The 26,315-nt window shown below is 41.5% G+C and overlaps 2 protein-coding genes across 11 annotated transcripts in view; both read right to left on the reverse strand.

Annotated features, from left to right (window-relative positions):
* Positions 1 to 79: 79 nt before the first annotated feature.
* wdr19 (WD repeat domain 19) lies at positions 80 to 12,160 on the reverse strand. 2 transcript variants are annotated; one of them, XM_035636123.2, is made up of 36 exons: positions 12,022 to 12,160; positions 11,340 to 11,431; positions 11,152 to 11,217; positions 10,907 to 11,032; positions 10,690 to 10,805; positions 10,467 to 10,582; positions 10,258 to 10,338; positions 10,050 to 10,162; positions 9,776 to 9,949; positions 9,615 to 9,685; positions 9,347 to 9,519; positions 8,948 to 9,068; positions 8,732 to 8,838; positions 8,483 to 8,599; positions 7,909 to 7,912; positions 6,677 to 6,775; positions 6,209 to 6,422; positions 5,893 to 6,052; positions 5,653 to 5,763; positions 5,401 to 5,510; positions 5,257 to 5,314; positions 4,926 to 5,072; positions 4,684 to 4,766; positions 4,506 to 4,589; positions 4,271 to 4,417; positions 3,630 to 3,754; positions 3,323 to 3,432; positions 3,110 to 3,178; positions 2,789 to 2,866; positions 2,265 to 2,361; positions 2,021 to 2,145; positions 1,643 to 1,724; positions 1,389 to 1,539; positions 1,161 to 1,284; positions 986 to 1,062; positions 80 to 457 (listed from the first exon to the last, which is right to left on the reverse strand). In XM_035636123.2, exons 1-36 carry the CDS (start codon positions 12,025 to 12,027, stop codon positions 343 to 345), a joined length of 3,849 nt encoding a protein of 1,282 aa, XP_035492016.2. In that variant the 5' UTR covers positions 12,028 to 12,160; the 3' UTR covers positions 80 to 342. The 2 variants fall into 2 exon arrangements, with proteins under 2 accessions (XP_035492016.2, XP_035492015.2); XM_035636122.2 differs by having other exon boundaries at positions 6,677 to 6,824; positions 7,757 to 7,912.
* Positions 12,161 to 15,985: 3,825 nt separating this feature from the next.
* Positions 15,986 to 26,315, reverse strand: part of klhl5 (kelch-like family member 5) — a 44,115-nt gene continuing 33,785 nt past the window's right edge. For 8 of the 9 annotated variants that reach the window (XM_035638360.2, XM_035638363.2, XM_035638361.2 and 5 more), the window contains 8 exons: positions 24,897 to 25,083; positions 24,383 to 24,607; positions 23,268 to 23,343; positions 22,703 to 22,789; positions 21,660 to 21,734; positions 20,905 to 21,042; positions 20,629 to 20,800; positions 15,986 to 18,532 (listed from right to left, as the gene is read on the reverse strand). In XM_035638360.2, coding sequence (XP_035494253.1) covers positions 18,476 to 18,532; positions 20,629 to 20,800; positions 20,905 to 21,042; positions 21,660 to 21,734; positions 22,703 to 22,789; positions 23,268 to 23,343; positions 24,383 to 24,607; positions 24,897 to 25,083 — 1,017 coding nt within the window. In that variant the 3' untranslated portion in view covers positions 15,986 to 18,475. Of the gene's footprint in view, positions 18,533 to 20,628; positions 20,801 to 20,904; positions 21,043 to 21,659; positions 21,735 to 22,702; positions 22,790 to 23,267; positions 23,344 to 24,382; positions 24,608 to 24,896; positions 25,084 to 26,315 lie in introns of those variants that run through there. The other variant, XR_004794379.2, reaches the window with a different exon arrangement.

The following is a 26,315-nucleotide window of genomic DNA, read 5'->3' on the forward strand; positions in this document are numbered from 1 at the left end:
TCTTACAAATATTCACAGGTACAGAAACACGTCCTTATGCATGATGCATCTTCAGCCACTCAAAACATTGAGCTATCAATAACAGGTGACAAAATGGTTTTATTACACAATTCAATTTTTTTTTGTATAGTGACAAATCACAAGATACATTGTCTAGAGGCACTTTACATAGTAAGGTCAAGACCTCACAATATTAGATAACTTAGCTAACTTTACACTTATTTGCTTTGTTGTCTTTTCCTTGATATCAAAAGTCTGAAACTGTTGCCGTTATGAAACGAGAAGCTCAATAAATCCGATCCAAAATATAAATAATCTATATGTAAACATCTTTATTTATCTTTATTTATCCAGTTGATCAGTCTTCAGGTATTGGGAACAATCGGAAATCTTCTTCACCTGTTCGGCGCTCAGAGGATCCGAGCACATTGGACAAATCGTCTCAGTCTCCAACAACCTGTACATGAGAACATGAAAATGAATAAGAGAATCACCATTGGAATCGTGTAATATTTTGTAAAATACACTTATTCGCTTTCAGCAGGAGAGTTAGATGAGAATATCAGTACAACTCTTGCATCTAAATGTTAAGCATTGAACTACAGCCAGGAGATGCTTAGCCTAGCTTAGCATTAAGATGGAAATCACTAGCCTGTCTCTGTGTTTATATAAAAACCAAACTGTAAAAACAAGTTCAGGTTTTACCGAGTTGGGTGCTGGTAGATATTCCCCAAAATGTCATGATAGTTCTTTAATTTGGACTAGTAGCTAAACCACCAGCTGCGATCATCAGTGGAGATGAAAAGAAGGCTACAGAGATCTGATAAGTTCACTTCTAAAATCCATATTTTAAAACATGTTTGCACTCAGTTTAACCCATGTCAGGCAGGTTTCACCTTAAAGTTTTGATTTAAAAAAAGTCTGTTCATGGTTCTCACTTCACCACATGCTGCTGCAGGTTTATTCATGCTTGTGTGTTACTCACAGAACAAACTGCGAGTAGAGAGCAGGAAATTCACAGTGAGGACACACAGACCAGTCTTCTTTCAGCATGTGACGACCCTGAGGAAAATGACAAAGGAAACAAAGATGAAATGATAAAAACAAAAACAAACGTTGCGCTCACTGTATTCTTAAAGTGTTTTTTAAGGTGTTTGTACCGTGGCGATGCAATAGGGCAAGTTGTTCTTGCAGGAAATGCACAGCAGTTCGTTCTGTGGCAGCTGGAAGCCACAGAAGAGACATGGAGTCGTTTCCTCCTCCAGCTCCGATTTATCTGGACGCCTGTGGTGAGGATGACAGAGGCAGGAATCAGACGAATGAGGTGTGACATACACACGTAGTGGGAGGAAGAGCAGGAGAGTGAGATCTAGACATTTGACACTCACCGAACCATGGCCTCAATCTTCTTCCTGTACCTTGGGTCGATCTGGTTTCGGTACTCTTGTCTCATCAGCATGGTGGCAAAGCCGAAGGCAGAGTCTTTCAGTCCGGCACGGTAGCATTCGATGACTGCTGACGTCAGAATGGGAACAACATCTACACACACACACAAACAATTTTACAACAATAGTTGTAAAAATTCAGTCACATTTAAGTTGTGTGCGTCACAATCGATCAGTAATTTTCTGCGTTCACTCACGTGCAGGAAACTTGCTGATGTTTTTGCTGACGCGAATGAGCATGCGTGCCCCTTTCAGGTGGTCCCCTCTCTTCACATGAATCTACAGAGAAACACCATGTACAAGGACACTACTCTCATATATGTTAAGATAGAGAGCCCTCGATCTTTAACATTTAATCTGTATTAATCGCACAATACTTTATAAACCTGATCACTTGAGATTTGTTAGGAAAAGCAACTTAAATTCTCCCTCTGTCACACACTGTGCCTAACTGATAATTACAAGATGACTACAGATGGCATTTCTTTCATGTCAACCTTTTACTGTTGCTGATATATAATTCTGCAAAATAGAGCAAACATCACGGGCGTGTGAGCGTTTTCAGACGTTCTGACCTTCACCAGTAGGTAGGAGTGGAGGATCATGAGATTGGTGGCCATCTCAGCAGGGATCTTAATCTCCTGGGCCTGCAGCTCAGTGTACATGCTGAACAGCACGTTGTGGGCGTTACGGTAGTTCCCTGTAGGAGTGACAAGTCACCAGAAAACACAGGGGGGCAAGAAAAGCATAGAAAAAATTATAGTTCTATGTGGTGTGTTGTTGTCTTTGGTCACAGAGTTTGTGTGAATATGTTCGTACCGGCACACTGCTCTTCTCTGGCGATGATGATGGCGGTGCGAGCGGCCTCCTTGTACTGCTGCAGCGCCATGTAGAGACGGAAGAGATACTTGGCATCCTGTGGAGATGAAAATGAAGGTCAACTAACCCTCAACAACGGGGTCATGCTCACTGTCACTCAGAGCCAGATTTACAGACATGAATGCACAGGGTGAAAGACAGCTGCAGCTTTCATTCTATGTGTAACTAGTGTCTACTTAGTTAAAAGGCAACAGCCAAGGACATAAATGACAAAAAAGTGTAGCGTGCAAGCAGCAGTTCAATGTCAGAGATGAGCAGGAAATCAAAAAGCAGCGATGGAATAACATAGAAATAATCAAAAATATTTTTCCAAGATTTTATTTTGACTCCTCAAATTTATATGGAAAACTAATTATTTATATAATATTTACCTATTTAGACATTTTAGACATTAAACAAAAAGCGTGAAGAACCAGAGTCACTGAGTAGACTGAAAGAGACGGAGGCTCCGGTATGTTGATTACCTTGGGTATCCCGTCACTCTCACCCATCAGGTAATCTATCAGCTGATTGGTCAAAGAGCTGTCTTTGGCCTGACCCACCTGGAGTAAACACACACACACACACACACACACACACACACACACACACACACACACACACACACACACACACACACACACACACACACACACACACACACACACACACACACACACACACACACACACACACACACACACACACACACACACACACACACACACACCAAAAAAACACTTAGTTGAATAATTAATCTCCATTTGTTCATGCACAGGCAGGTTCAGTTCGTTAGCAGCTCTCACCGTCTCGATAGCCATCTCCACTGCGAGGTTGTCATCTTTGTTGGGACACTTCAGGAAATGTTTCAGAGCCTGAGAGACGTCGACAGAAAGAAAGAAAAACTGACCGTCAGTCAACGTCTCAGTCAGTGACTGTTGAATCATATGAATTGTCAAGTCCTAAAAAATGACTGTTGAGTAAACACTGTAAATTAACTCATAGCAGATTGCTCTTACTCTGCTGTACTGCCCACACTTCTGGAAGAACTTGCCAGCCTGCAGGTTTTTCTTCTCTCCCTCAAAGTAGAGAGCGATGCTCTGGTAATCCTCCTGTGTCGCCTCAGAGCCTGTTGAACACACACAGGCACAAAGTTAAGCAATAAATGTTTAACTTACAGACCATTTATGTGGAATTACACTGATATATAAAAACACAAGCCCACAGGCAAAAGGCTTGACAGGAAGTAATGTTTAATGCACTTATAATCTGTAAACTTTTAAGTGTCCATATCCTCCATACAAACGCATTCCCACACAGACTGACCGATGATGTCTGCATAGACCTCCATCTGTCCGTGCTGCTGCGCCAGCTGGAAAGCTTCATCGTTGCACTGAGACAGAACCAGGAAGTGGATGGCCGAGCCATAGTCGTTCAGCCGCAGGAAGAACCTGAGACACAGCAACACATTGTTTTAGATCTATTACTGAAATACAAAAGAATAGCGCAAAAAAAATTCATCGGCATCAATTTTCAATAATTAATTGTAAGTTCAGTGTAATATGACATTTATCACTCAAGAATTCCAAATATTAATTCGTTCCAGCTTCTCAATGGGAGATTTTGTAGCTTTTCTGTGTTTTGTATTATTGCTAATTGAACATATTTGTGTCCTTTGATTTGACTACTGGTGAGACAAAACAAGCAATTTAAAGATATCAACAATAATAATAACATGGCAATGTGCAGGTAAAATAATGTACAAGGAAATAAGAAAATAAAAATGGTCATGTGCAAATATCCTACTTCTATGTGCTGATGTCAAAGAAACTTATTAGTTATCTGAACTGTAAAAGACATCAAGATTTGAATGATTATGTGAGCCAGCCCTCCTGATTCAAGGACTTATTTCAACTTTTGGATATTGGAATTATCGAATTGTGTGTGTGTCCGTGTCCCAGTCTTACCTGGCCACCATCTTTGCTCCGTCGATGCTCTGCGTCTCCCTGACAATGCGAACTGCGTCCTCTGGGTTGTTCAGGTGGTCCAGCAGCACTCGGATCACGTTGTCCCAGTCCTTGGCGCTCTCATAGGCCTGTGCCGCTTCCTTATACCTGGTGCAAACAGTACATTGCTAGCATCAGCTTTTTGTTCAGAGGTTTTACTGTCTTCACTGGTGACACGTTCAGATTGAGAACCTACTTTCCATCCGCCTCTTTGGCCTTGGCATACTGCAGGTGGATCTTGAGAGAGGAAACATGTGGGAGCAGCTCTCCCACCTTCGACCTGCGTATGGAGTAAAACATTTTTATAAAGTGAACGAGGAGGAAAAGTTGCACTTGTGTTTGTATGTCGGTGTGTGTATTGGTGTTTGCCTCACCAGTTCTTGCAACGAATGTAGACAGACGCAGCTTTATCATAATACTGGCCTTTCTCATATAGCTGAGCAGCTTCCGAGAATTGCTGTTAAAAAAAATAAAAGAAAACAATAGAAAAAGATGTGAATAAAAACATTATCTGATATTCAGCGTTGCACAAGCAACACATACATAGACACATCAGATCACTGTGGGAAATTAGCACAACATGGTTTACAAGAAAGACCAGAGGCTGGCTCTCTACCTTCATACTTTCCAGTATGGCTCCACATTCCTTCTTGAGGACTCTGCTGGGGTGCTGAATAGCCTGGGCAGCTCCTCTCCTGATGTCACCCATCCTGATGGACATCCTTGCTACACCTGCCTGACACGCCTCGTCGTGCTCCTGGAACTGCACGGTGAGGGAGAGATGGTTGAATGTGAGCGCAACAGAGGGAGGAAACTCAAAATACAAGTAAAATATCAGATATTTCATCATCAATTACCATAATACTTACTGTTGCCACCTTGTACAAATCCACAAATCCCAAGAAAATAATCTGAGAGAGCTATGCCTGATATACAGGAAAACTTACTTTATCATTGTGGGTCATGCCTTTTTCATAGTGTGCCAACGCATTCACATAGTCTCCACTGCAGAGAGAGAAAGAGAGGTTTAGATACAGTGTAGAAGTCTACAGTCTGCTCTACAGTATGTGTGTGTGAATATATAAACTTACATAAACTCCAAGTGAATGGCATATTCTTTGGATATAAAAGGAATCTGGTCCTCTGCTAGCCTCTTCGCTAACATCAGAGCACTGTCCCACTGCAACAGGTCTCTCCTCATCTAAAACACATACGAACAAACACACGCGCAAACACACACAATTGTACATATATACTTGACCTATTTTTTTGTTACAGGAGATACTAAATGAAGCACAATCGCGCCTTGGTCTTTACACAAATATACACAAATACAAGCACACCTCCAGGGCTGCAACTGGGCAGCTTGAGGACAGATAGAGGTTCTGAGCGAGGTTGAAGTCTTCTAGAAACATGGCCAAATGTCCCGCCAGTAAATTCATGTCCTCTGTACCCTGGACAGACGGAGACACAGATACCAAGAGAGAGTGGGATGAAGAGAAAGGGGAAGAAAGCTGTGTCAAAAGAAGCATTGTATTTAATGGTGAGATTGTGACATATATTAACCACAGTGTGTTTTGTACCCGGACGCCCTGCAGTGACAGGACCATGGCCACGTTGCCACTAATGCGGTAGGCCTGGATGGCCAGACCGACCTCCATGTGGACCAGACAGGCTTTGCCGAACTCTGCCCAGTCTGCATCACTGCTGGCAGACTTGCACAGATCCCAGGCTTCATGGAACCTGGATAGGACACACACATTTTTTATTTTGCTTGTAAAACACTTTGAATCACCTCTGTGTTTTTATAAGGTACTGTATGAAGAAACTTGTCTTATCTAAATAAGCCCCATTCTTTAACAGTAACATCCGGTAAAACTGATCCCAGCTTGAACTGACCTCTTGAGCATGAGTGCCTCCGTGAGCTGCTTGCCGAGCTCCGGCGTCGAATCTGTTGATGTTTTCGCTGAGCGCTTGAGGAAGGAGTGCGTGCTCAGAGGCACTTCGCTGGTCTTGCCACTTGCTGTCTGACAAGTGAGATCCCCGTTATACAAGAGCAAAGGCTTTTGGGAAAACAGGAGCGTGGTGCTGCCAACCAACACCACTCGGGGTCCTGGGGAGACAGAGTCAGAGAGAGAGAGAGAGAGAAGACAAAGCCTCTCTGAGTAAAGGTGTTTACATGTCTCTCTGTCAATGGCCTCTAGTTTACATTTTAACATCTATGATGTTGCCCTCTCTGCAAGTCGCTATGAATGGGACGGAGGAGGACAGAACAATTTGAGAGACCAGTATTCTCTGTTTAACACGCGAGAGGTAAACTTGAGGGAAGTGAGCAAGTGTGAGTGTCGTTCAGTGACATCTACCTACCGTATATGGTGGTTTTATGCAGGGCGTAGGTGTAGACCTTGTCATTGTCATAAGCGACAAACACTCCTCTGTCAGCATGCCAGTTGTCCCAAAGCACCCCTGTAATGGTGGGAGAGAAGTTGGGGAGCTCAAAGCAGGAGTCTTTTGTCTGGATTGGAATGGATGGACACACACACACACACACACACACACACACAAACACGCACACGCACACACACACACACACACACACACACACACACACACACACACACACACACACACACACACACACACACACACACACACACACACACACACACACACACATTAGTAGTTTTCACATCTAGTACTGTCAAGTTGGTCTAGTTTGCTTGAAGAGAGATTTGATACTGCAGCCATCGTGATCATGTATATGTGCTCATGTGGTCAAATGAATGTAAGTGTAAGCACAGATCTATGAGGTTATAGTACTTGAACAAATTGTCTCAGTGCTCGTTATCAAAGTGAGACTTTGGCCTCAACATGGCAGTACTTTTGTCATGACTTAAGTTTTGACCAGTTAAGGTTTAGGGTTATTAAATGTTCTATAAATACAACCTGTGGCACGAGGAACATGTCAGATCATTTTCTTTAATTTGTTCATCCAAATCACTCCTGTTTCTCCATATTCATGTGAAGTCATTCACCTCTTCCATCCTTGACAGTATTCTCTGTTTCACAGTTTATGGTGTGTGTGTGTCACAGTGATTCAGAAAACCTGAAATTACAAAATGTCACATCTGATCCCAGGAGCAGTTGTTCATCTTTGGGATGGTATAAAAACGACGCTCTAATGTAATTGAAAATCATCGGAGAGAAAGAAAAGGCAGCTTGGCAAGAGTTGGGAGTCAGAAGTCATCTCATCTGATCACATGGATCGTACTGTACCTTTGGCCAGTTTTAGCACAAGAGCAACACATCAGTTTACTTATATTGATTTGCTTTAGTTTTCAGTTTCTTCTCTCATATTAAGAATGCTTTACTACTACCTCAATGTATGTGCACTGTATCTTCAGCTGTATGTATCCATAGGTGTAGCAAGTAAGCATGTGTACTAACATTTGCAGGGGAGAACAGAAAGCCACTGTTTTTGTCATCGAAGAAGACCAGCCGTGAGCCATTGAGGTCAGGGAACACTCTCCTCACACCGACTGAGTGGCTGTAGCTGCTCACAGTCGCCCAGTCCTCCACCAAGACACAAACCACGTTACCTGACTGAAAAAACGATAGAGATGGATTGCGGACATGAACATCCAATAGAAAAAGAGACCATGTCAAATGCATAGCTACCAAAAATGTAGAAGGCAAAGATTAAAAGAGATAGGATAGATAATGAAAATAGAACAAATGGACAACCACAAAAGACTTAGAGTACACATTTGGGGGGAAAAGGACAGAGGGAAAAAGGTTGGAGGAAATGGACCAGGGTTAGTATTTGTCTTTGAGAAAGTGTCTACAGTACAAGGTTTTAGAGCACAATCTACAACACTGAAACATCATAAAATAAAATAAAAAGCATTGAGAGAATGTTTTAAATAACTGTCTGTTTTTAGTTTAGTACAAAAGGGAGAATAAACTGTTGTTAGATGGCTGACAACTGAAAACCGGCACTCCCTGGACTTTGATGATAAAAAACAACAAATATAAATGAGGAACATTCTGATGCAGAAATCGTAACCATCAGTGTGGAGAGTCATACTTCCACTCACTGTCTGCAGAGCAGCACACTGTGTACCATGAGTGGGCACGGTGGGCCGACTGAGGTGAGGACGTGCTGAGACTTACATCAGTGCCATAGTACAGGAAGTCAGCGGTAAGAGCGTGGCAAAGGATCCGACCTTGTCTGTCATCATCAGGAAACAACTTCATCTGTTTCCTCTCCTCATGGTCTTTGCTTTCAATCTATAACACACACACATACACACTCTTGTAGTATATCAATGCTAAATAATAACAATAACTGATCAAGACTGTTGATCGATTACTTATTGGTCAATAAAAAGAAAAACAAAGTGCAGACACCAAATGACTCACCATGTGCAGCTGCACCTTTCCCTCAAAGAGCGCTGCTGCGTAGTCTGAGTTCAGGCACATTCTGGCTATCGTCCCCAAATACTCAAATTCCTTCAGCTTTTTAAAACCTGAGTGATGCATAATAATAGTTCAGTCAAACAAAGGCACAGATATTAAAACAACTCAATTGATTTCTACATACAACACACACACACACCATCACACACCCACACCCACCAGGTTCAAGGTCAACGAATGCGTAGAACCAGGCTCTGTTGTTCATCCCCACAGCGACGTGGTACGGTCCAACTGCAATGAAAGTGGGCTCAACGTCCACTTCTATGGCCACAGGGGTCTCCTGAATAACACAGGGCACCAGAGAGAAATTTAATACTGAAAATAGTCTGCATTATTTACTCCCAGCATTGTAGAAACACAATTGTTTCTACAATTGTGTCTAACATTCTTTATCTCACAATTTTCTCAAAATGATTCCATATTATGAGATTTAGGCATTCTCCAATTTATGTAGAAAACTTCTAAACCTTTTGCTATTGTTAAAAAACAGTTTGTGTACACAGTTTGTGTGTGTGTGTGTGCGTGTGTGTGTGTGTGTGTGTGTGTGTGTGTCCTCACCCCGTCCACCTGGTTGGAGACGGTGACCTCCAGCAGGGATGTGAGGTACGCCAGCCGCGTACCAAAGCTGTCACCCAGGATGGGCAGCTTGGTCAGGAAGACGTGCAGTGTCCCTCTCTGTGTGGAAACAGCCAACAGCTGGCCGTCGTCTGTCCAGCTCAGCTGGTCCAGACCTGAGGGAGGAGAGAGAGTTGGAAGCAGATGAAGGGTAAGTAAGTGGTGCGTTCAAGGTAACGCTCGGACAGATCGGGCTGGAGAAGTCGCTCACCTTTTGTCTCATCATCCAAACGAACAACATTGCTGATATCTTTGAGCTCAGACAGCTCGTGGATCTTTATGCTGCAACAAGAAACACCTGGCTATAGTTTTTCAAGGTAACAAAATAAACCGTATAAAAGGTGCTGGCTCCTTTTGAAAGCCTGTGTGTACCTGTTGTCCCCACACGAGGCAGCCTTGTTCAATGCTGGTGAGATAGCCACGCTGTTGAGACTATCTTTATGGTTGTGAGCCTGGTAGAGTTCCCCACCAATCTCCCTGGCGTGAGTGGAAATAACCACAAAGTATCCGTGGGAGAATCCAATGAGAATATACCCATCACCGTACCTGGAAGTGACAGGCAGGAAGAGAGAACTCATTTTAAAACGATCATCTCAGGGCCATTGTTCAAAATCTTTGCTCGGTGGTGTGCCGGATGTGTAACTACCAGCGATACGACACAATGTTTCCATAGCGGCGCTGGAAGGTCAGTTCAATTGGGTTCTCAGGGTCATTGATATTGAAAAGCATCAGTATCTTCTTGTCCACAGACACGCTCACCTGAAGGGACAATGGTTGAAGAAGGGTAAATGTTTGCAAAGGCATAACTACAGTAGTACATCCGAAATCTCTGCTCTTTACACATGTAAACTTACAGTGCTCTCTCCATGAGAAGACCTTTCATCTGTCTTCATCACAGAAAAGTAAATTTCAGCAGGCTCACCCCGTAGTGTTGTCTACCAAGGGAACAGAGAGATAAACAAGATCAATTTTCCATCTTTCTTTTACGCTAATAAGGTCATGACCTAATGCAGGAACGTCAGTTTCATGGTTGAGGATCTGTGCTGCCTTCTGTGTACACCACCTGTCTGACGGTGTCCCCCTCATGATTACTGATGCTCAGTGTGTTGTCCTCACTTCCGAGAGCCAGTAGATTCTGCGTACTCCAGCACCCGCAGGTGATCTTTTTGGTGTGTTTACCTAGAATGTATGTAGGGACGGGGACAGACAATCAACACAACAGAAGTGACTAGAGACTGGCAAAACCACAAACAAGTCTCCGTGCAGTTGTGTTGTGTGTGTATTACCCAGTATAGGGATCTTGCGTGATGTCTGCTGATTGTAGAGCACCAGGTTTCCTTTCACTGTCCCGACCGCCAACAGCGGGCCAGTCTTTGACCATAAGATGAAGGACATCTGGTCTCTGTTGCAACGAATGAAAAGTGATACTTGTATAAGAATCTGAGAATTTTCCTCATGCAAACTTCTCCCTCTTCAGAAATGGGCTGCATGCATGTTTTATACCTCATGCCGCTGTCTATCTGGGATGTTTTATTGACACTAGCATCCCAGAGGTAGATGGAACTAGATTTTGCAGCTATCACAGCCAAAATGTCTCCATCCTTATCCCAGTCCATACCGACACAGCGCCTTGGGGAAATAGGAGAAAGAGGACAGAGTGGAGAGGAACTTATGGTAAAATACGTTTGAACAGCGAGGTGTAATGTGATTAGACTAAGTCAGTGCCAATAAGATGTTCTTGCACTTACCCTGGCAGGTTGAGTTCAGTCCACTTGTGTCCATGTCGATCAAATATTTTCACTGAGTTGTCTTGTCTGTATTAGAAATATAATGCACATTTTAGTTCCTGTGCTGAAGTTAATCTTGATTAAAAATTAAAACTGATTATTACACATTTTCATAGGGTTGAATTCTTTACCACAACAGATATACTCACCCTGCTACAGCAATATAATTACCAAGGGTTTTCTGCCACTTATACAGTAGGCTAGAACCCGCCCAGGCACTGTCAGCAAGAATGAAAACGTTCTGTGGACACAGAGATTACTTTTATAAGTAGTAAAACTTCTTGGGAAGAATGCAAATAACATCATTTTCCAACTCCTCATCCCACCCAGAAAGATAACTTAACATTAGCTTTGACTGAGCGATTGCTCATTTCATCAAATAAAAGCTCCACGAACAATAAGCACTGCCACTGCTAATATAATATTTAAAATGCAGGCTAGCACTTTGACAAACTGTTACTAACATTGTGAGCATTAGCTAGCCAAACAGACAACGTTTGCCTGTCGCCTTTATACAATGCATGGTCGTGTTGGATAGCTTATCCTCACATTTGGGGGGGAAACTTTGTTCAATAAAACATCTAGAGACGCAGTTGGTTTGTTCACTTTCCTCAACGCTGTAGTCACGCATATATCTGTTTTAGCTAACTAACGTGACCCAACGCTATCAACCGTTAGCTTGGTTTCCAGGAGTTGCCTGGCTAATCAGTGGTACCGTTAGCAAGTAGCTAGCTAGTTATCCGACGTCCGTTCATTTTTTTTCAAGCTTAACATTGAAATAATACAACTGGAAGTAATTATTTCATTAAAAACTCTTTCGCTCGTAATTACCTTCATTATGGTGACATCCAGTTCAATATTTAAACTTTAAATCGATCTTTTCCCGTCCAAAGCATCTTCGATGTAGCTGTTGTATGTATCCCACAATGCTTCACTTTGAAGCGTCTGCAGGACCGATGTCATAGCAACAGTCAGCAGCCAATGAGGAGCCGCTACACAGAGAAGAAAACCCTTGGCACCAGGTGAGAATACTGTGAATATCAGACTGGTTTATCAATTTAAAATTAATTATTACAAACGGATAAATGAAAAGTTGGTTGGTTGCTAATCAACTCGAAGAGTCCCTAATTTAATCTATGTAGTGCATCAATTCAAATGTAAATACAATACACAAAGGTTTGTTTTTTAAGTATTGACATTTATGGATGTAGTGGTATTTTTTTATTTGATAAGTGCATTTTACTATCTACCTAATAATAATAATAATGAATGAATTTAATTTATAGTGCAATTTTTATTGCTAAAAGCAATCTAAAAAGAGATTGAGTGGAATAGTTTTAAAACAATTGACAAGACAAAAAGGAAGGGAAAATTATGTATTATAAATATAAATATAAATATTTTTTCAGGGTAAAGACATTTTACATCCTTTTAAAAATTAGACTATAAGTTTAATACACTGACAAGTAATGAATTGAACAGAAAAATGGCATGAACAAACTAGTGGGGGGAAAAAATACATCCTGCTCACTGATGACCTAACCAAGGTAAAGAACTGTTCGTAAAAGTATGCAGCAAGCTTCTCCTCTTACCAGAGTTGTTGAAAAACTTTTATTATTATTGTTGTGTTGCCTATTCTCTGTTCAGACATCTGAAAAACTGTTCATTACCTGCCATTATTGTTTTAGTTTTATTGCTATGCTTACAAAATTTGCATCTTCGACATTTTCTTTGATTTTAAATGACATAATTTCCTTTCTCTTATATTCAACTAATTTTCTTTAACAGCAGAAATAGTGTGAATATATATTTAAGAGGTCTTCACAAAATTGCATATTTGATCCTTACTTACAGCGGTTCCATCTGGCTGAATGGTGTAATATCTCTTGGGAACCTAAAGCACATCATTTCCAGTTATTGTGCCAAGTTTCATGTTTGTAGTTCATCCCAGCTCACAATTTCAATTACATACGTAAATATTCTTGCAATGTTTTCCCCTTCATTAGCATTAGGCTCAAATTTTACTCCCATGCTGTGACCTTGACCTTTGACAGATTTGAGAAAAAAAACATAGGTCCTGACCCTCTCCTTAACCAACTTGCCCAGTTTAATATAAATTAATTTGCCCGAGTTATAGTTATAGCTGTGACAGACAGAAAGACACTGATCACACACAACTGTGACCGCATAGCAAGAGTGTAACAAGGTTACATGATAGCATCACTGTAAATTGTGTCATATATTATTGTGCTTCCACCACTGATCCAGTAGACAGCAGCCTTGTGCCATTTATATGACTTCCTTAGTCATGGTCACAGTTTTCCTGATATCTGCACATTCAAATCTTTTTTCTTCTGTTCTATAGGCAACTGGTGACTATTTTTTAAGAAAGCAAACAGCATTTTGTGACTCAACAGCGATCGGGCCGTTCATTGGCAATAAATCAAGGTCAACTGCTCCTTCTCTTGTGTGTTTTTCATTACTGACAAAAGGCATGGCAACACAGCACAGGGTGACTTTTTTTCATATGTTGATGGAAGGATGACAGCTTATTTTTCCTGTACAAACCTGGGGGCGGGGATGAAATGCCAGCTGTGTGACACAAATTTTCCTCGCTGTGCTCTGGCACGCTGAGGCAGAATACACCCTGCTGACTCAGACCTCATTAAGATGCACTGAAGGGAGCCGCTGTATGATTTCCCAGCAAAATGGTGAAATTAGAGCAGAGAGATGAAAAAAAAAAAAAACTGATGAAAAATGAATGTTGTGAAATGTTTTCGCCAGCGAGACAATAAACCCCAAGTGAATAGAGTGGCTGAATGCTTTTGCAATCTATGGTACATTTTTAAAATAAAGTATTATGCTCTGCGATAACAAAGAGTGAAATGAAATCAGTTTAATACCATTAACTTGTTATCCTGCAATTCTCTGATTTACTGTATATACACACATTTCACTGCAACAGTGTTGACCACTGCCAAAAGAAATTATAGCTTCTAATGAAAACAGGCCATCACACACACAGGATCTGATCCTGTTTGGTCAGTCCCAGATTTTAAAGGATATTTTGAACCAGAGCTTTCACAGTCCATCTGAGTACAGCAATGCAGTGGCACATAACTCCTGTAGGATTCTGATGTGGGTTGGTTTATTCCTTATTCTTCAGGAAGGTTGTGTGATGTGATTGAAGGCTCCATAACAGCAACTAAATGGAAATTATACTGAAATTGTTTGGTGAACTAGTATTTACAATGTCAAAAAATTTAATCAATACATATATACTAATAATAATGATAATAATAATAATAAAACGTTATTTCTATAGCACTTGTCTAAGCAAAGTTACAAAGTGCTTTACAACAGGAATACAACATTATAGAACAACACACGACAAAACAAAAATCTGAACGATAACATCAAAGAAAATTACAAATAATAACCAGTTAAGAATCGGGCAATAAAAAAAGCAATGATTCAAACACAGGGCTGGCAAGTCTAATCTCCTCAGACAAGGAATTCCAGAGCCTCGGTGTCTGATGGCAAAAGCCTGGTCACCCTTAGCTACCATACTTGACTTAAAGGAACAACTAGCAAGAGTTACGGTTTGATGTACTAAGACAATAGTGTTAATACAGCACCGTGTAATCGTGCAGTAATTTTTGGTTCTCAAAGGTGAAATCAATGACTCTGTGTAAAAATAAATGGTGAGATAAAGCTTCTGAATGTACAAAATAAAACTCCTGAAAAGACTGTTTCTCTTTTACTTCCCTCGAAGCTTTACCGTTGAAAAAGGCCAAGTCATCTTATTCCACACTGTGACAGTAACGCAAAAATATTCAGCATCATTTTCTTCTAGCTCTTTATTGAAGCTATATAATGTTTATCTTCCATGAGTCAGTATTCACTCCAAAGAAAATATTCTATTAGTTTTGTGCATCATTTACACTGCTCCCCACAGTCAGACAGTTTTGGTGTCTTTGGAATCTTTGGATCACCACTAGAATTTAAAATCCAGTGTTGTGGGTTTGAACAGTGTTTGGCTGCGCAGAATATGTCTGTAAAGTCTGATTGGGGTATTTAATCTACGCGCAAACTCAGGCACGGCACTGACAGTCACTGTAGAAATAATGTCCAGCTCCGTTTGTGTTTTCAGGTTTACTCTCCATTTAGATGTTGAACACGTGGAATCAGACAGTCCAGCACTTTCTGTGTTTCATCTTGTTCCTGTCAGACATAATGGACTTAGGTGCTGTTAAGGCGGCAACACAAGGTCACTGGCGTCATTTCTCAGCGCCGCCACTTGTTAGTGCTGGTTATGATTTAAAGCTTCCTCCGCAATAAATAACTGTGAGGATCAGCTGGCTCCTGGCCGCTGTCTTGAGGTTAAAGTGTCTGTAAATTGTGAGCGTTCTTCTATCTCACACACTTGATTCAGTCGGCGAACAATTCAACCTGCTGCAGTGTCTCTGGTTCAGGCTGCTGCTTTTATGTTAGAGCATCTACACCTCATGAGTAATGACGATTCACATTAACCCCCAAGGCCTAAAAGACGGATTCAGAGCTATACTTCCTCAGAAACGTTTGAAATAGTTATTGCTTAGGCTGGTCTGATGGGAATGTTGTTAGAGATAAGAGCCACATATAGACATACAAATTTACGCCATAATGGCATTTATAGTGATTGTGACAAATGCAAACTGCTTGCAAAAACATCTGCACCATAAACATGATTTAGCCGTTATTGTTAAACTGTCGTGCTTGTGTATTTCACGCAGGAAAAAAACAGAAACAAATGTTAAATCACATATTGACTTTAATGTATAAAAGACTGACAACAGCATATTACAGAAGCTTATATTGTACATACATAATTTATATTGTAAAAGAGGAGGTGAAATTTTCTGGTACAAAGAGAGAGGATGAGCAGCTGTACCATTCCTCACCAACCCTTGTTTTATTTCATCGCTTCATCTGAATTCATGGTACAAAAAAGACAACACATGGTTTATTTACTGTGCAATGTAAAATGTACAGCATACTTCAATAAGACTACATACAGATTTTACATTTATTTATATACATAATGTACTTCAATATATACCATGATCTGGAATGTCTGTCATTACTTTTAACATCTGCACAGTGGAGGTGACACACTGCTGCTGTGATCATAAGAGAATTACTCTCTAAATAAACAGCGGGCGGCTCTGAGGGGGAAGAAACTAAAATAATGCAGCAGTGCATTAGGCTTGAATAAACATCGGCTCTGCTGAGGGGAATTGCTAGCCTGCCCATCTCTGCTTTTTAGATGTCAGGCTGGCAAATTTGTGAGGCTTTTCAATCTTCACCGGCTCCTGGGGCACGCTTTCAGCTGTGTGTGTATGTGTGTGTGTGTGTGTGTGAAGTGCATTCTGGGGGCTACATTAGCTCTAGATCTGTCAGTTCAGACAGGATGCCTGCTTTGCCTCTCAGTGTCAGGAGTTGGCTTTCTGTTCACCAGACAGACGAAACATGCACAGATACACAACCACATGTACAGCATGATATTACAGTCATAGTCTTCATATTCTTCACGTCCGGTCATAAAAGTCTCCTTTTAAACAAGCCCACAATAATGAACACATGGGTGCGTTTCACGGGATTTGTTTTTCAGCTTGTGCCTCATGCTTTGTCTGTCAAATTTAATAACGCTTTGAACTTGACATCAAAGAAAACATTGGCACCCGCTGAATCAATGTTATTAAATTCATGCCCTCGTTATATCATCTGTTGTTCATTTTGCCTGGGTATCCAATTCAGCTCCAAAACCTAGTGATGTGTGTTTGTATGTGCACGTGTGTGCGCGTGTGGTGATGAAATGGGAGAATGGGGATGAAGAGAAAGCAGCAGGGAATTGAAGATATAGAGAGGAGAAGGGGGAAGATTCTCATTTGAGATAAAAATACACTCCTTTCAATCTCCACACACACACACACACACACACACACACACACACACACACACACACACACACACACACACACACACACACACACACACACACACACACACACACACACACACACACACACACACACACACACACACACACACACACACACACACACACACACACACACACACACACACACACACACACACACACACACACACACACACCTATAGTGGGGGAAAAAGTAGGTAGCCGGCACACAGAAAAGATCAACTGACCCTGTATCAAACCAAGTCTGTAAATAGTTGACCCTGTCCTCTACAGGAAATTGAAAACAAATTTCCATAAGGGGATCAACAAAGGGCCACAGCATTATGACTATTATTATTACTATTACTCAGGACCACAAACCCCGTAAAGAGGACCTCAATTGTGAAAAATGGCAGAATTACATGATTTAAAAAAATAAAATAAAGATTTGACAGTGTAGCTTGAAAAAGAGCTATGATAAATTGCATACGAGCGAATACTGTACACTTCTGATGTAAGCTGATGCAACACATAAATATTACATAAAGCATGATGATATGCTTTTGATTTCAAAAAAATCAAATAAAGAGGCCCACAGTTCCTTACAGTACAGCTGTTCACAGGGTTGTGCTGATTATGTCAAAAGTCTTTATTTTATCTGTCAGCAGGCGAGAGAAGGAAAGAAACGGGACGAGAGCAGTTGCCAACTGCAGCATAAAAATAATAGGGAATATATTAAAATAGCATCAATACACCATCATATATTGTTAGGAAAACCTAGAGCATAAAATGATGAGGCATCTCAACCATCTTGACAATCTCTCTCTGTCTCTCTCACCTTTCTGTCAGCAGAAATAGAAGCTGAAAGCAACCATGTAGGATTGTGTGTGTGTGTGTGTGTGTGTGTGTGTGTGTGTGTGTGTGTGTGTTTGTGTGTGTGTGTGTGTGTGTGATCTTGTCTACAGGAACAAAATAATAGGCAAGAAAAAATGCTGTGAGACAGCTGTTCTGTCATGCTCAGATTAACACTGCAGATACCTCTTCATTGTGAGTATCGGTGGCAGTTCACTTCTGTGGAAGAAGTGATCAGGATGTTCAATTACTGTAACCCGACACATGACTTGACTTGAACCTGCCCTTTAACATTCTGAACACTAAAATAAATGATTGACAGTCTTTGAGGAGATTAAAAAGTGGAAATTGTTAAATAATCAGCCTCTTTTTTTTCTTCTGCAGGGGATGGATCTCTTGGTTTAAGTGGCGACCGTGTCAGCCGTGGCAAAAAGGAAGGTCGCGGGAACATCAACTCTTTGTGTTTGTGTTTCACAGTCTGACGGCAACAACGCATGCTCCTGCCCTGCCGAGACACAGAGGTGCAACCTGACAGAAAAGAAAAAAACACAAGAATCTGAGTCGAGGCAGGAAATTCAAAAGGTTACACCATGGATTGTCTGAAACTTTTAGTAATGTTTTCTCTTGCACCGAGGGATTACACTGGTGTTTCGAAATTGTCTACACTATTTGTGGTTCTGACATGACAGATTTTTAAAAAAATGCATTGGTTGCTGTCAATACTATATATGTAGAAATCAATATCAGTGTTTTTCTTAGAGAAGATTTGCGCTCATCTTGTCCCAAAAAAATAAATAATTTCATTTCCTGTAGGTTGGATTAATGCAACGGTCTTTTCTCAGGTCTCCTCATAAAAACACACCAGTTCTTAGGCCTCTTCACTTGTTAGAGTAGAGAAATAGAGTTTTAAGTCGTGCTGCTTGCCTTTAAACCCATTTTGTTACTGTGCACCACACAGGTGGGAGAAACGTCACTGAACCTTAAATACAGATCTGGAACTGTAATGTTTGTTGGTTTTTTTTTTTATGTTTTTGGTGCGTTATGAATTGTGCCCAACAAATAAATTTGGTTTGTCTTAGTTTTCTAGTTGATGTTTTGTAAATACAATACTACATGAGGTGAACGGGAGAGGAGCATATCAGTATTCTGGCCTACAACTGGAAGTAAATGTTTAGAAATATATTGGTCCTGCTTTGCTATTCTGTTAATCACCTTGGATTTATCTTGAAAGCATTGGGACCACTGGTCCGTAAGGTTTCATTATGTGCAATCTTATTAAATCAACAACATTGTGCATTCACTCCACAAACTCCAATGTGGAATGTGATTCATAGAGCAGGCACCAAATTCCTTTTGGTCTAAGTGAAGCTCTTGTGTCTTCTGTGGTTGTTTGCCCCCTTTTGTTTTCCAGTCATTTCTTCTATAAAGACGGTTCAAGCTGTCAGTCACCTCATCTGCACCTTTAACACCGACCTTGTTTTGTCTGAACCTTCGGACTTTTCAAAATTTAGTCGGACGAAGAGTCGGACTAAAGAGGCGGTCTCGGTCCGGATCATAGTGAACGATGGTTTGGTTTGTTTTTAGTGTGAAAACACTTTTTGGATAGTTCGGAACCAACCTATTGCAGGAAGTTGAGACGGCATTAAACAATAAAATAAGAAAAAGAGGTAGAAGAGAAAAATGAGCTGTGGTACCACATGGGAGGAGGAGGAGACAAACACTATATAATGTTTGTGCGATGAGGACATTCATTTGGCGCATTCGAAATATTGAAGAGTACTGCGCCTTATGTTTATGAAGCTGGTAGTGTTACCATAATGATATTGCAGTGGCAACAGCATTAACAAAATAAACTGGTTCATTCATTTTCTCCATTCAATTGGAAAGACTACTACCCACCAAAAAGACAACACCGAGACCTTATGAAGACAGGACATAAATATGTCACACAAAATTCTTCAGTTCACTCACTAAATTGCAGTGTGAAACATACACTTACCATGATATCTGTCATGAATGTGAAACTATTGACAGATTTATGCTAAAGGAAGCAGGGTAATTGATTGACTGCCAATGACAGGACAGACAACACGTGTTTGTTTGTTTTAGTTTCTGACAATGATAAAAAGGACATATTTAATAGTCCCAGCGTGTCCCCTCACATCTAAGTTTGTCCTCTGTAAGTGTGTACCCTCTCTGTATTCTGTGTCTGCAGACATCTACACCCCTCTTGTTCTCAGCATGGTGTGTTTTTTCTAAAATGGAAGATTTGCAGCGACTTTGGTTAGAAATCCTCTGAGGCTGTACAGGAGATAAACTGAAGTGTGATAAGACTCTAGCGGAATTCAACTTTGAAACGGTCCCCTCTATCTCCTGCTGCTGCAGCGACAAGGACAATATTAGCATTAAGAAAACACACTTAGAATACAATGATAACCTGCAATTTACGTGGGAGAGAAGCTGTGACTGTGTGTTTATGTAACAATGAAACGGTGTACATCATGATTCATTACCTTTTATGGACTGCAATCAATGTGTCAGTGTACATATAAATCTGCTGAGTATGTGTGTACTACTCTAGATATATAAATGGTGTGTGTGAGTGTGTGTGTTTGGGTATATACCTGTGTCCACTCATTTGTCTGAGGGTCGTAAGCTTCAACAGTGTTGAGGTACACCTGACCGTCATAACCGCCCACAGCATAGAGACGGTCGCCAAGGAGGCAAACACCAACAGCATCTCTGCTGATGCTCATGGGGGCTACTGCCGTCCACACGTCTGTCTTAGGGTCATACCTAAACACACAAACATTAACGTGGGTTCACACAACACACTTCATGTGATTTCTTCCTCTTCTTCTTGGAAAACAACAGGGGGGAACAGTAAGCGGTAGACTAACCTCTCCACACAGTCACTCAACCGAGACGCCAGGGAAGAGGCCGGAGCGTCGTGACCTCCAATGGCATACAAGAAGCCATGCCACGTGGCCACACCCACACCTCCACGCCGTTTAGCCATAGGAGCACAACCGCTCCACCTGAAGATGAAGGTTTTAACAATCAGAATCAACCTCTTAGAAAAGAAGTGTGTGTGTGAGCGTTGGAACGAGAATTAAAAAGCTACTGAAATAATCAGACTAATTCTGCACCGGTTCATTTCAGTATTAGATGCCTACATGAAACTGTCTGGATACTAGATCGAGCAGAGGGAAACATCTGGAGGCCTGAGAAACCTTCTTCTAGCCGTGGGTACCAAAAAAGTCCAAACTGCAGACAGGTTCTAAGTCCATTTCTAAATTCTTACCCATCGTTTCTGTTTGTCCTCTGTGGTGAAGTGTGCCAAGAGAGAGGATATCACACTGTTTTCAACAACACTGAGGAAAATCTGACAAATGTGCCAACTCAAAATCTTCCAAAATTTGCTTTGTGTTCTTTTTAATGAAGATTATTAACCAGGGACCAATGACATCCTCCTCTCAGCCGTTCCAGTGGAAACCATAATTAATGTACTATTAAAACAGAAGATGTTTTAAGGGGTCTATTCTAACGTCCTCCGAGAGTTTTGCTGTCTTCTTTCATCTGTGGGTAAACAAAACAAGAAATACAGCAGGAGACAGCAATTAATTCTGGTCAAATGAAGTCCCTCGTCTCTGACCTGTTGGTGTGAGGGTCGAAACACTCCACTGAACGCAGACAAGATGAGCCATCACGACCTCCTACTGCATACAGCCTGAGGAAGACAGAAGATGGTGCTATCTTTAAAAAAAACAACAACAACAACAACAAAACACCTGTCCCACAAAAAACCACAGACATCGCTGGACTCTCAAAGTCCCTTTTCAATTTAGTGACACTTAGACAGATGGTGCAAGGGTGTGTTTGTGTGTTCATGCCAACACTCTTGGGGCGTCACAACCCCAAGCAGTCACTCAGTGTGTGTGTGTGTACATGCATCCATGGATATGGAGTTGAGGGGGGTGAAGAAAGCAATGCATCAGAACCCAGTCAAGCGAGTAATGAGCTCCATCAGGCAAAGAGCCCAGAGAATACACAACACATAAATGCACACCCACAAACACACGCAGCCGTGCACATACACGACTGCTGGGCATGGATAACACAAACCAGTTGTTTCCGTATTAATTAGCATCTATAAAGCCTCTCTCTGTAGTATCTCTCTGAGGCACCAAAATAATAACAACAACGGTGCAACATTGCAATTTTAATAACCTACTGTCTGCTGCTGGAGGATTCAGGGGCAAATGGGGAGATTCAAGCCTGGAACTTACTAAACCCGGCAATTAATTTGCTCAGTCTGCAGTTTATTGGATACACGTAGTTAAAACTAGTAACTCCAATACAACAGTCCTGCAGTAAATCCTGCCCATGTGAAGGTTATAAAGTTCAGTTTTTATTGAAATTGTTTTATAAGTGTTGACTCACCTGAATGATAATTTTGGAGGATGTAGTTTGTGGTACAGTGATTTTTATGTAATTTCAGGTCAATTGTCTCTGTAACATGACATCACATTAATTTGGCAGAAGCTTTTATCCAGTGCGGCTCACAATAAATGGTTTCAGAGGAACAAGTTGTCATTAAATTTTTTTAGGGACATGCTCAGTGCAACAGGTCATTCACTAATATTAAATATTTAACTTAGATGTAGTGTAGATTCATGGATTTGTGCACTCACTTACTTGCCATTGAGTACAGCGACTCCCACCGTGCTTCTGGGTGTAGCCATACTTGCAACAAAGCTCCACTGTCGAGCTTGAGGATCCCACCTAGAACAAAGAGTGTTAACAACTTTTCAGTCTTGCAAATCATTGTGTAGAACTTCAACAAGTCATTCTAATCAATTAGTAAATTGACAGATAATTGATGGATTCTTCTGGGTAAATTAATCATTCTGAGAAAAAAGTATCTGGTTCCAGCTTCTCAAAAGTGAATATTGCTGTTTTGGTTAGTTTTGTTCTAAGACTGTAAACTAAATAAGTTGGATCTTTCGTTTGAGACGTCAACTTGGACTGGGACAAACATTTTCACTACTTCCCTGCAATACATGAACCAAACTGATTGAATGAGGAACATATTCACAGATTATTCAAAAATGAAAATATCGTGAGTTGAAGCCCCAGTATGAGCCATGGCTGACATGAACCTCTACAGATTAAGTAATGAAATACAGAAATACATGCAGTAATGAATAATTTTTTGAGCAGCAAGATTTCTTTCTAAAAGCAGCATCCCGTATCCTGTCACCTTTCCACTGTGCTGAGGTAGCTCCAGCCATCATGTCCTCCAACTGCGTACATGGGGCCCTCCAGGACAGCTACACCTGCAGCCACACACAACCACATGTGCACGATTAACTCATGGCAGTTTACCAAAACAATATCAGCTTGGACATATTTAGGACAACGAGTTTGAGTTTTTATTGTGTGTGTGTGTGTATGCAGCCACACCCAGGGCATAAGCGTACAGAGTTAGCAGCATGTTGACACCCCCATACTCAAAGGATTTATTTGCCCAAACATCTGTGCTGCCAGATGTGTGTTTGAGTCCCTCACTCCCTTCACACACATGCAACACACTTATAAAAACAATGAAGCACCAGCACAGCACGCCTTATCTGATGTTGTAATTAGAAAAGAAGGCTTGCAAGTGGGGAGACTGTCCTTCATACAGGATACACAGGTTTAATCCTCTCAGCTGAAGTGTCCTTGAACACGTTGCTGAATCTATCTGCCAGTGAGGTGTTCTGTTGCTGAAATCAAACTCTGACCTCACTGCGAAAAAAGGAATTTCCAGCAGGGATCATTGAAATATCATAAAAACTCACTTAATTTGTACTTCCATAAAATGACATACTTGAAATTCAAACACCTTAATCAATCCTCTTATAAATAGCTTCATATTAAGAGCCATTATCAACACTAGAGACTAAAGCCTCTTTCACATCGGACAGAAAACCCAATAACACCTTCAAACATCTGGCTTCTGTGGTTAAAGGGAATTTCTCCGCTCCAGCTCCGATTGGCTGTAATTGAATCATAGTACACAGCTACGGCTTGATGCTATGACAGGCCACAACATCCATCCTGCTCCACTCAGGCAGCACCAGAACATAATTCAGACAGTGTAGAATCTGAAGGAACTGAAGTAAAGAATAAAAAGAAACCGTCACAACAGAGTCACTGATCTCTATACTGTTTACTAACCTTGTTTTACAGCGTGCATGCGAAGTTAAATGTGAAGGCAAACTCGTCGATTTACAATGGGAAACGGGTCAATAGCCTTAAATTTCAGGTTGACCTTTCCAAGCCAATTCAACATTTGTATGTAAATCACATTTGTGTTCACAACAACATGCCCACCTAATCCGTGCCTGTGTGTGGACATGGGAGGCATGACACTCCAGGTTTTGCTGTGCGGGTTGTAACACTCCACAGTGTTGAGGGTCTTGAGTCCATCCCGACCCCCCACCACGTAGAGACGGCCGTCGAGAACAGCTACACCAAACTGTAGTCTCCGTCCACTCATGGTGGCTACCTGCCTCCATGTGTCCCGACGCAGACAATACTGCTCGATACTGGTAGCACCTGGAAAACAAATACACATAAAATTAAGGGGGGATAATGCTGCTCTCCAATTTAGTTTATTTAACTATATGGTAATTCCGGAGGCTGCAGTGCAAGGCCCTGTTTAATAATATATTGAAAACCGAATAATGTTCAGTTCAAAATAAAAACGGAACATTATAAAGGTTACAATGTTCACTTTTCTTTAAAGGACTATTGGATTAGACTGCATTTGTTTTAGCGAGGTATACCTAATAATATTTAGTGCACCCTCTAGTTGTGTCCGGATTTGTGCCAGTCACTGTTCTACCTTTTGTGGCGTCCATGCCACCCACCGCGAACATGGCCCCTACGGTGGCCTTGCGAGGACGTGTGCGAGGGCTCTGAAGCAGGGGCTGGTGCTGGGGCAAGAGGTGATACTTCATCCCCTCCATCAGCAGCCGCTGGCACTCCACACTGTCCCGGAGCAGAGGGTTGGACTCCAGGTCTGCCAAGAACTACACAAACAAAAACAAATACCACATGAACACAAGGGCACATGTGACGACCGCTGTCAACAAGCAGCTGAAACAAATGCAGGGTGTGTGTGTGTGTGTGTACTGTAGGCGGAGGCCAGTGTGGGTTACGATGTTGCCACTGATTGTGAGGGTCGAAAGAAAGCTGTTCTCTCATTGATTGAGAGATTAGATCAGACCAGCAGCCATTAATGCTCGCTCGCTCGCTCACACGCACACGCACACACACACGCACACGCACACACACACACACACAGAGAGAGAGAGAGATCATCTGACACACTAGAGGACTAATCTGTCCTGAACATCTCATCAGTTTGCAGTCCATACCCTCTAACCTCATCTATGAACACACACACACACACACACACACACAAGCATGCACGGACATGCGGACGCACACACGTGCACACACAAACACACAGGCAGCCAGCGGCAGTAGCATGAGGCACTTCAATCCTTCCACAGGAAATCAGTGCCTGTGAAAGGGGGCAGAGCGGTGAGAAGCAAGTTTTCCCAGAAGCCATGACAAGAAATACATGATTTACATTTAGATAGGTGTGTGTTTGCATACGTGTGTTTTTTATTAGATGGAAAAGTAATTTTAAGTTTCCAAATTATGTGTACAAATAGCTGTTCAGTTGTTTTTACACTCATTTTCCTCTGAGCTGTGCCCCAGAATTCCCACCAGCACCACTACCACAAAAAAAAAGAGAGAAACGTTCGGCCCAAATAATTCCACTTGGTCACTGAATGTTAAATCAATTTTCCCAGCCAGACGTGGAGAGCGTAAAGCAAGCATGTTAAATGGATAAGCAGCTTACACGCCAGGGTGAACCCACACTCCCAATGCTTACAATCACAGAGAGACACATTAGGTTGAACCCTATTTCTGCATTCATTTGTGTCTGCGTGTGATAAAGAAGGACAGAGATAGAAAACCCTGTTTGTCCTCGCCCATCTTATTTATCCGTCAAGCTGGGAAAGATTGAATGTGGAGGTTGAGATTGAGGACTGAATCCTGCAGGCGTCCCACGTCCTCCTCTCTGTCCTCTCTTTACCTCACAGTGGAAAGAAACAAAATTGTGCTGCCCTGTGTGTCATTTCATACTTGACAGAACAGATAGGCATGGTCTTAGTCCGTGTATAAAACACACTCCAATATAAGCATACTTTACCCCTCCTTTTTCTTGACTTTCAGCCTCATGATGAAA

The sequence above is a fragment of the Scophthalmus maximus genome, chromosome 8 (genome assembly GCF_022379125.1).
Source record: "Scophthalmus maximus strain ysfricsl-2021 chromosome 8, ASM2237912v1, whole genome shotgun sequence".
Lineage (NCBI taxonomy): Eukaryota > Metazoa > Chordata > Actinopteri > Pleuronectiformes > Scophthalmidae > Scophthalmus > Scophthalmus maximus.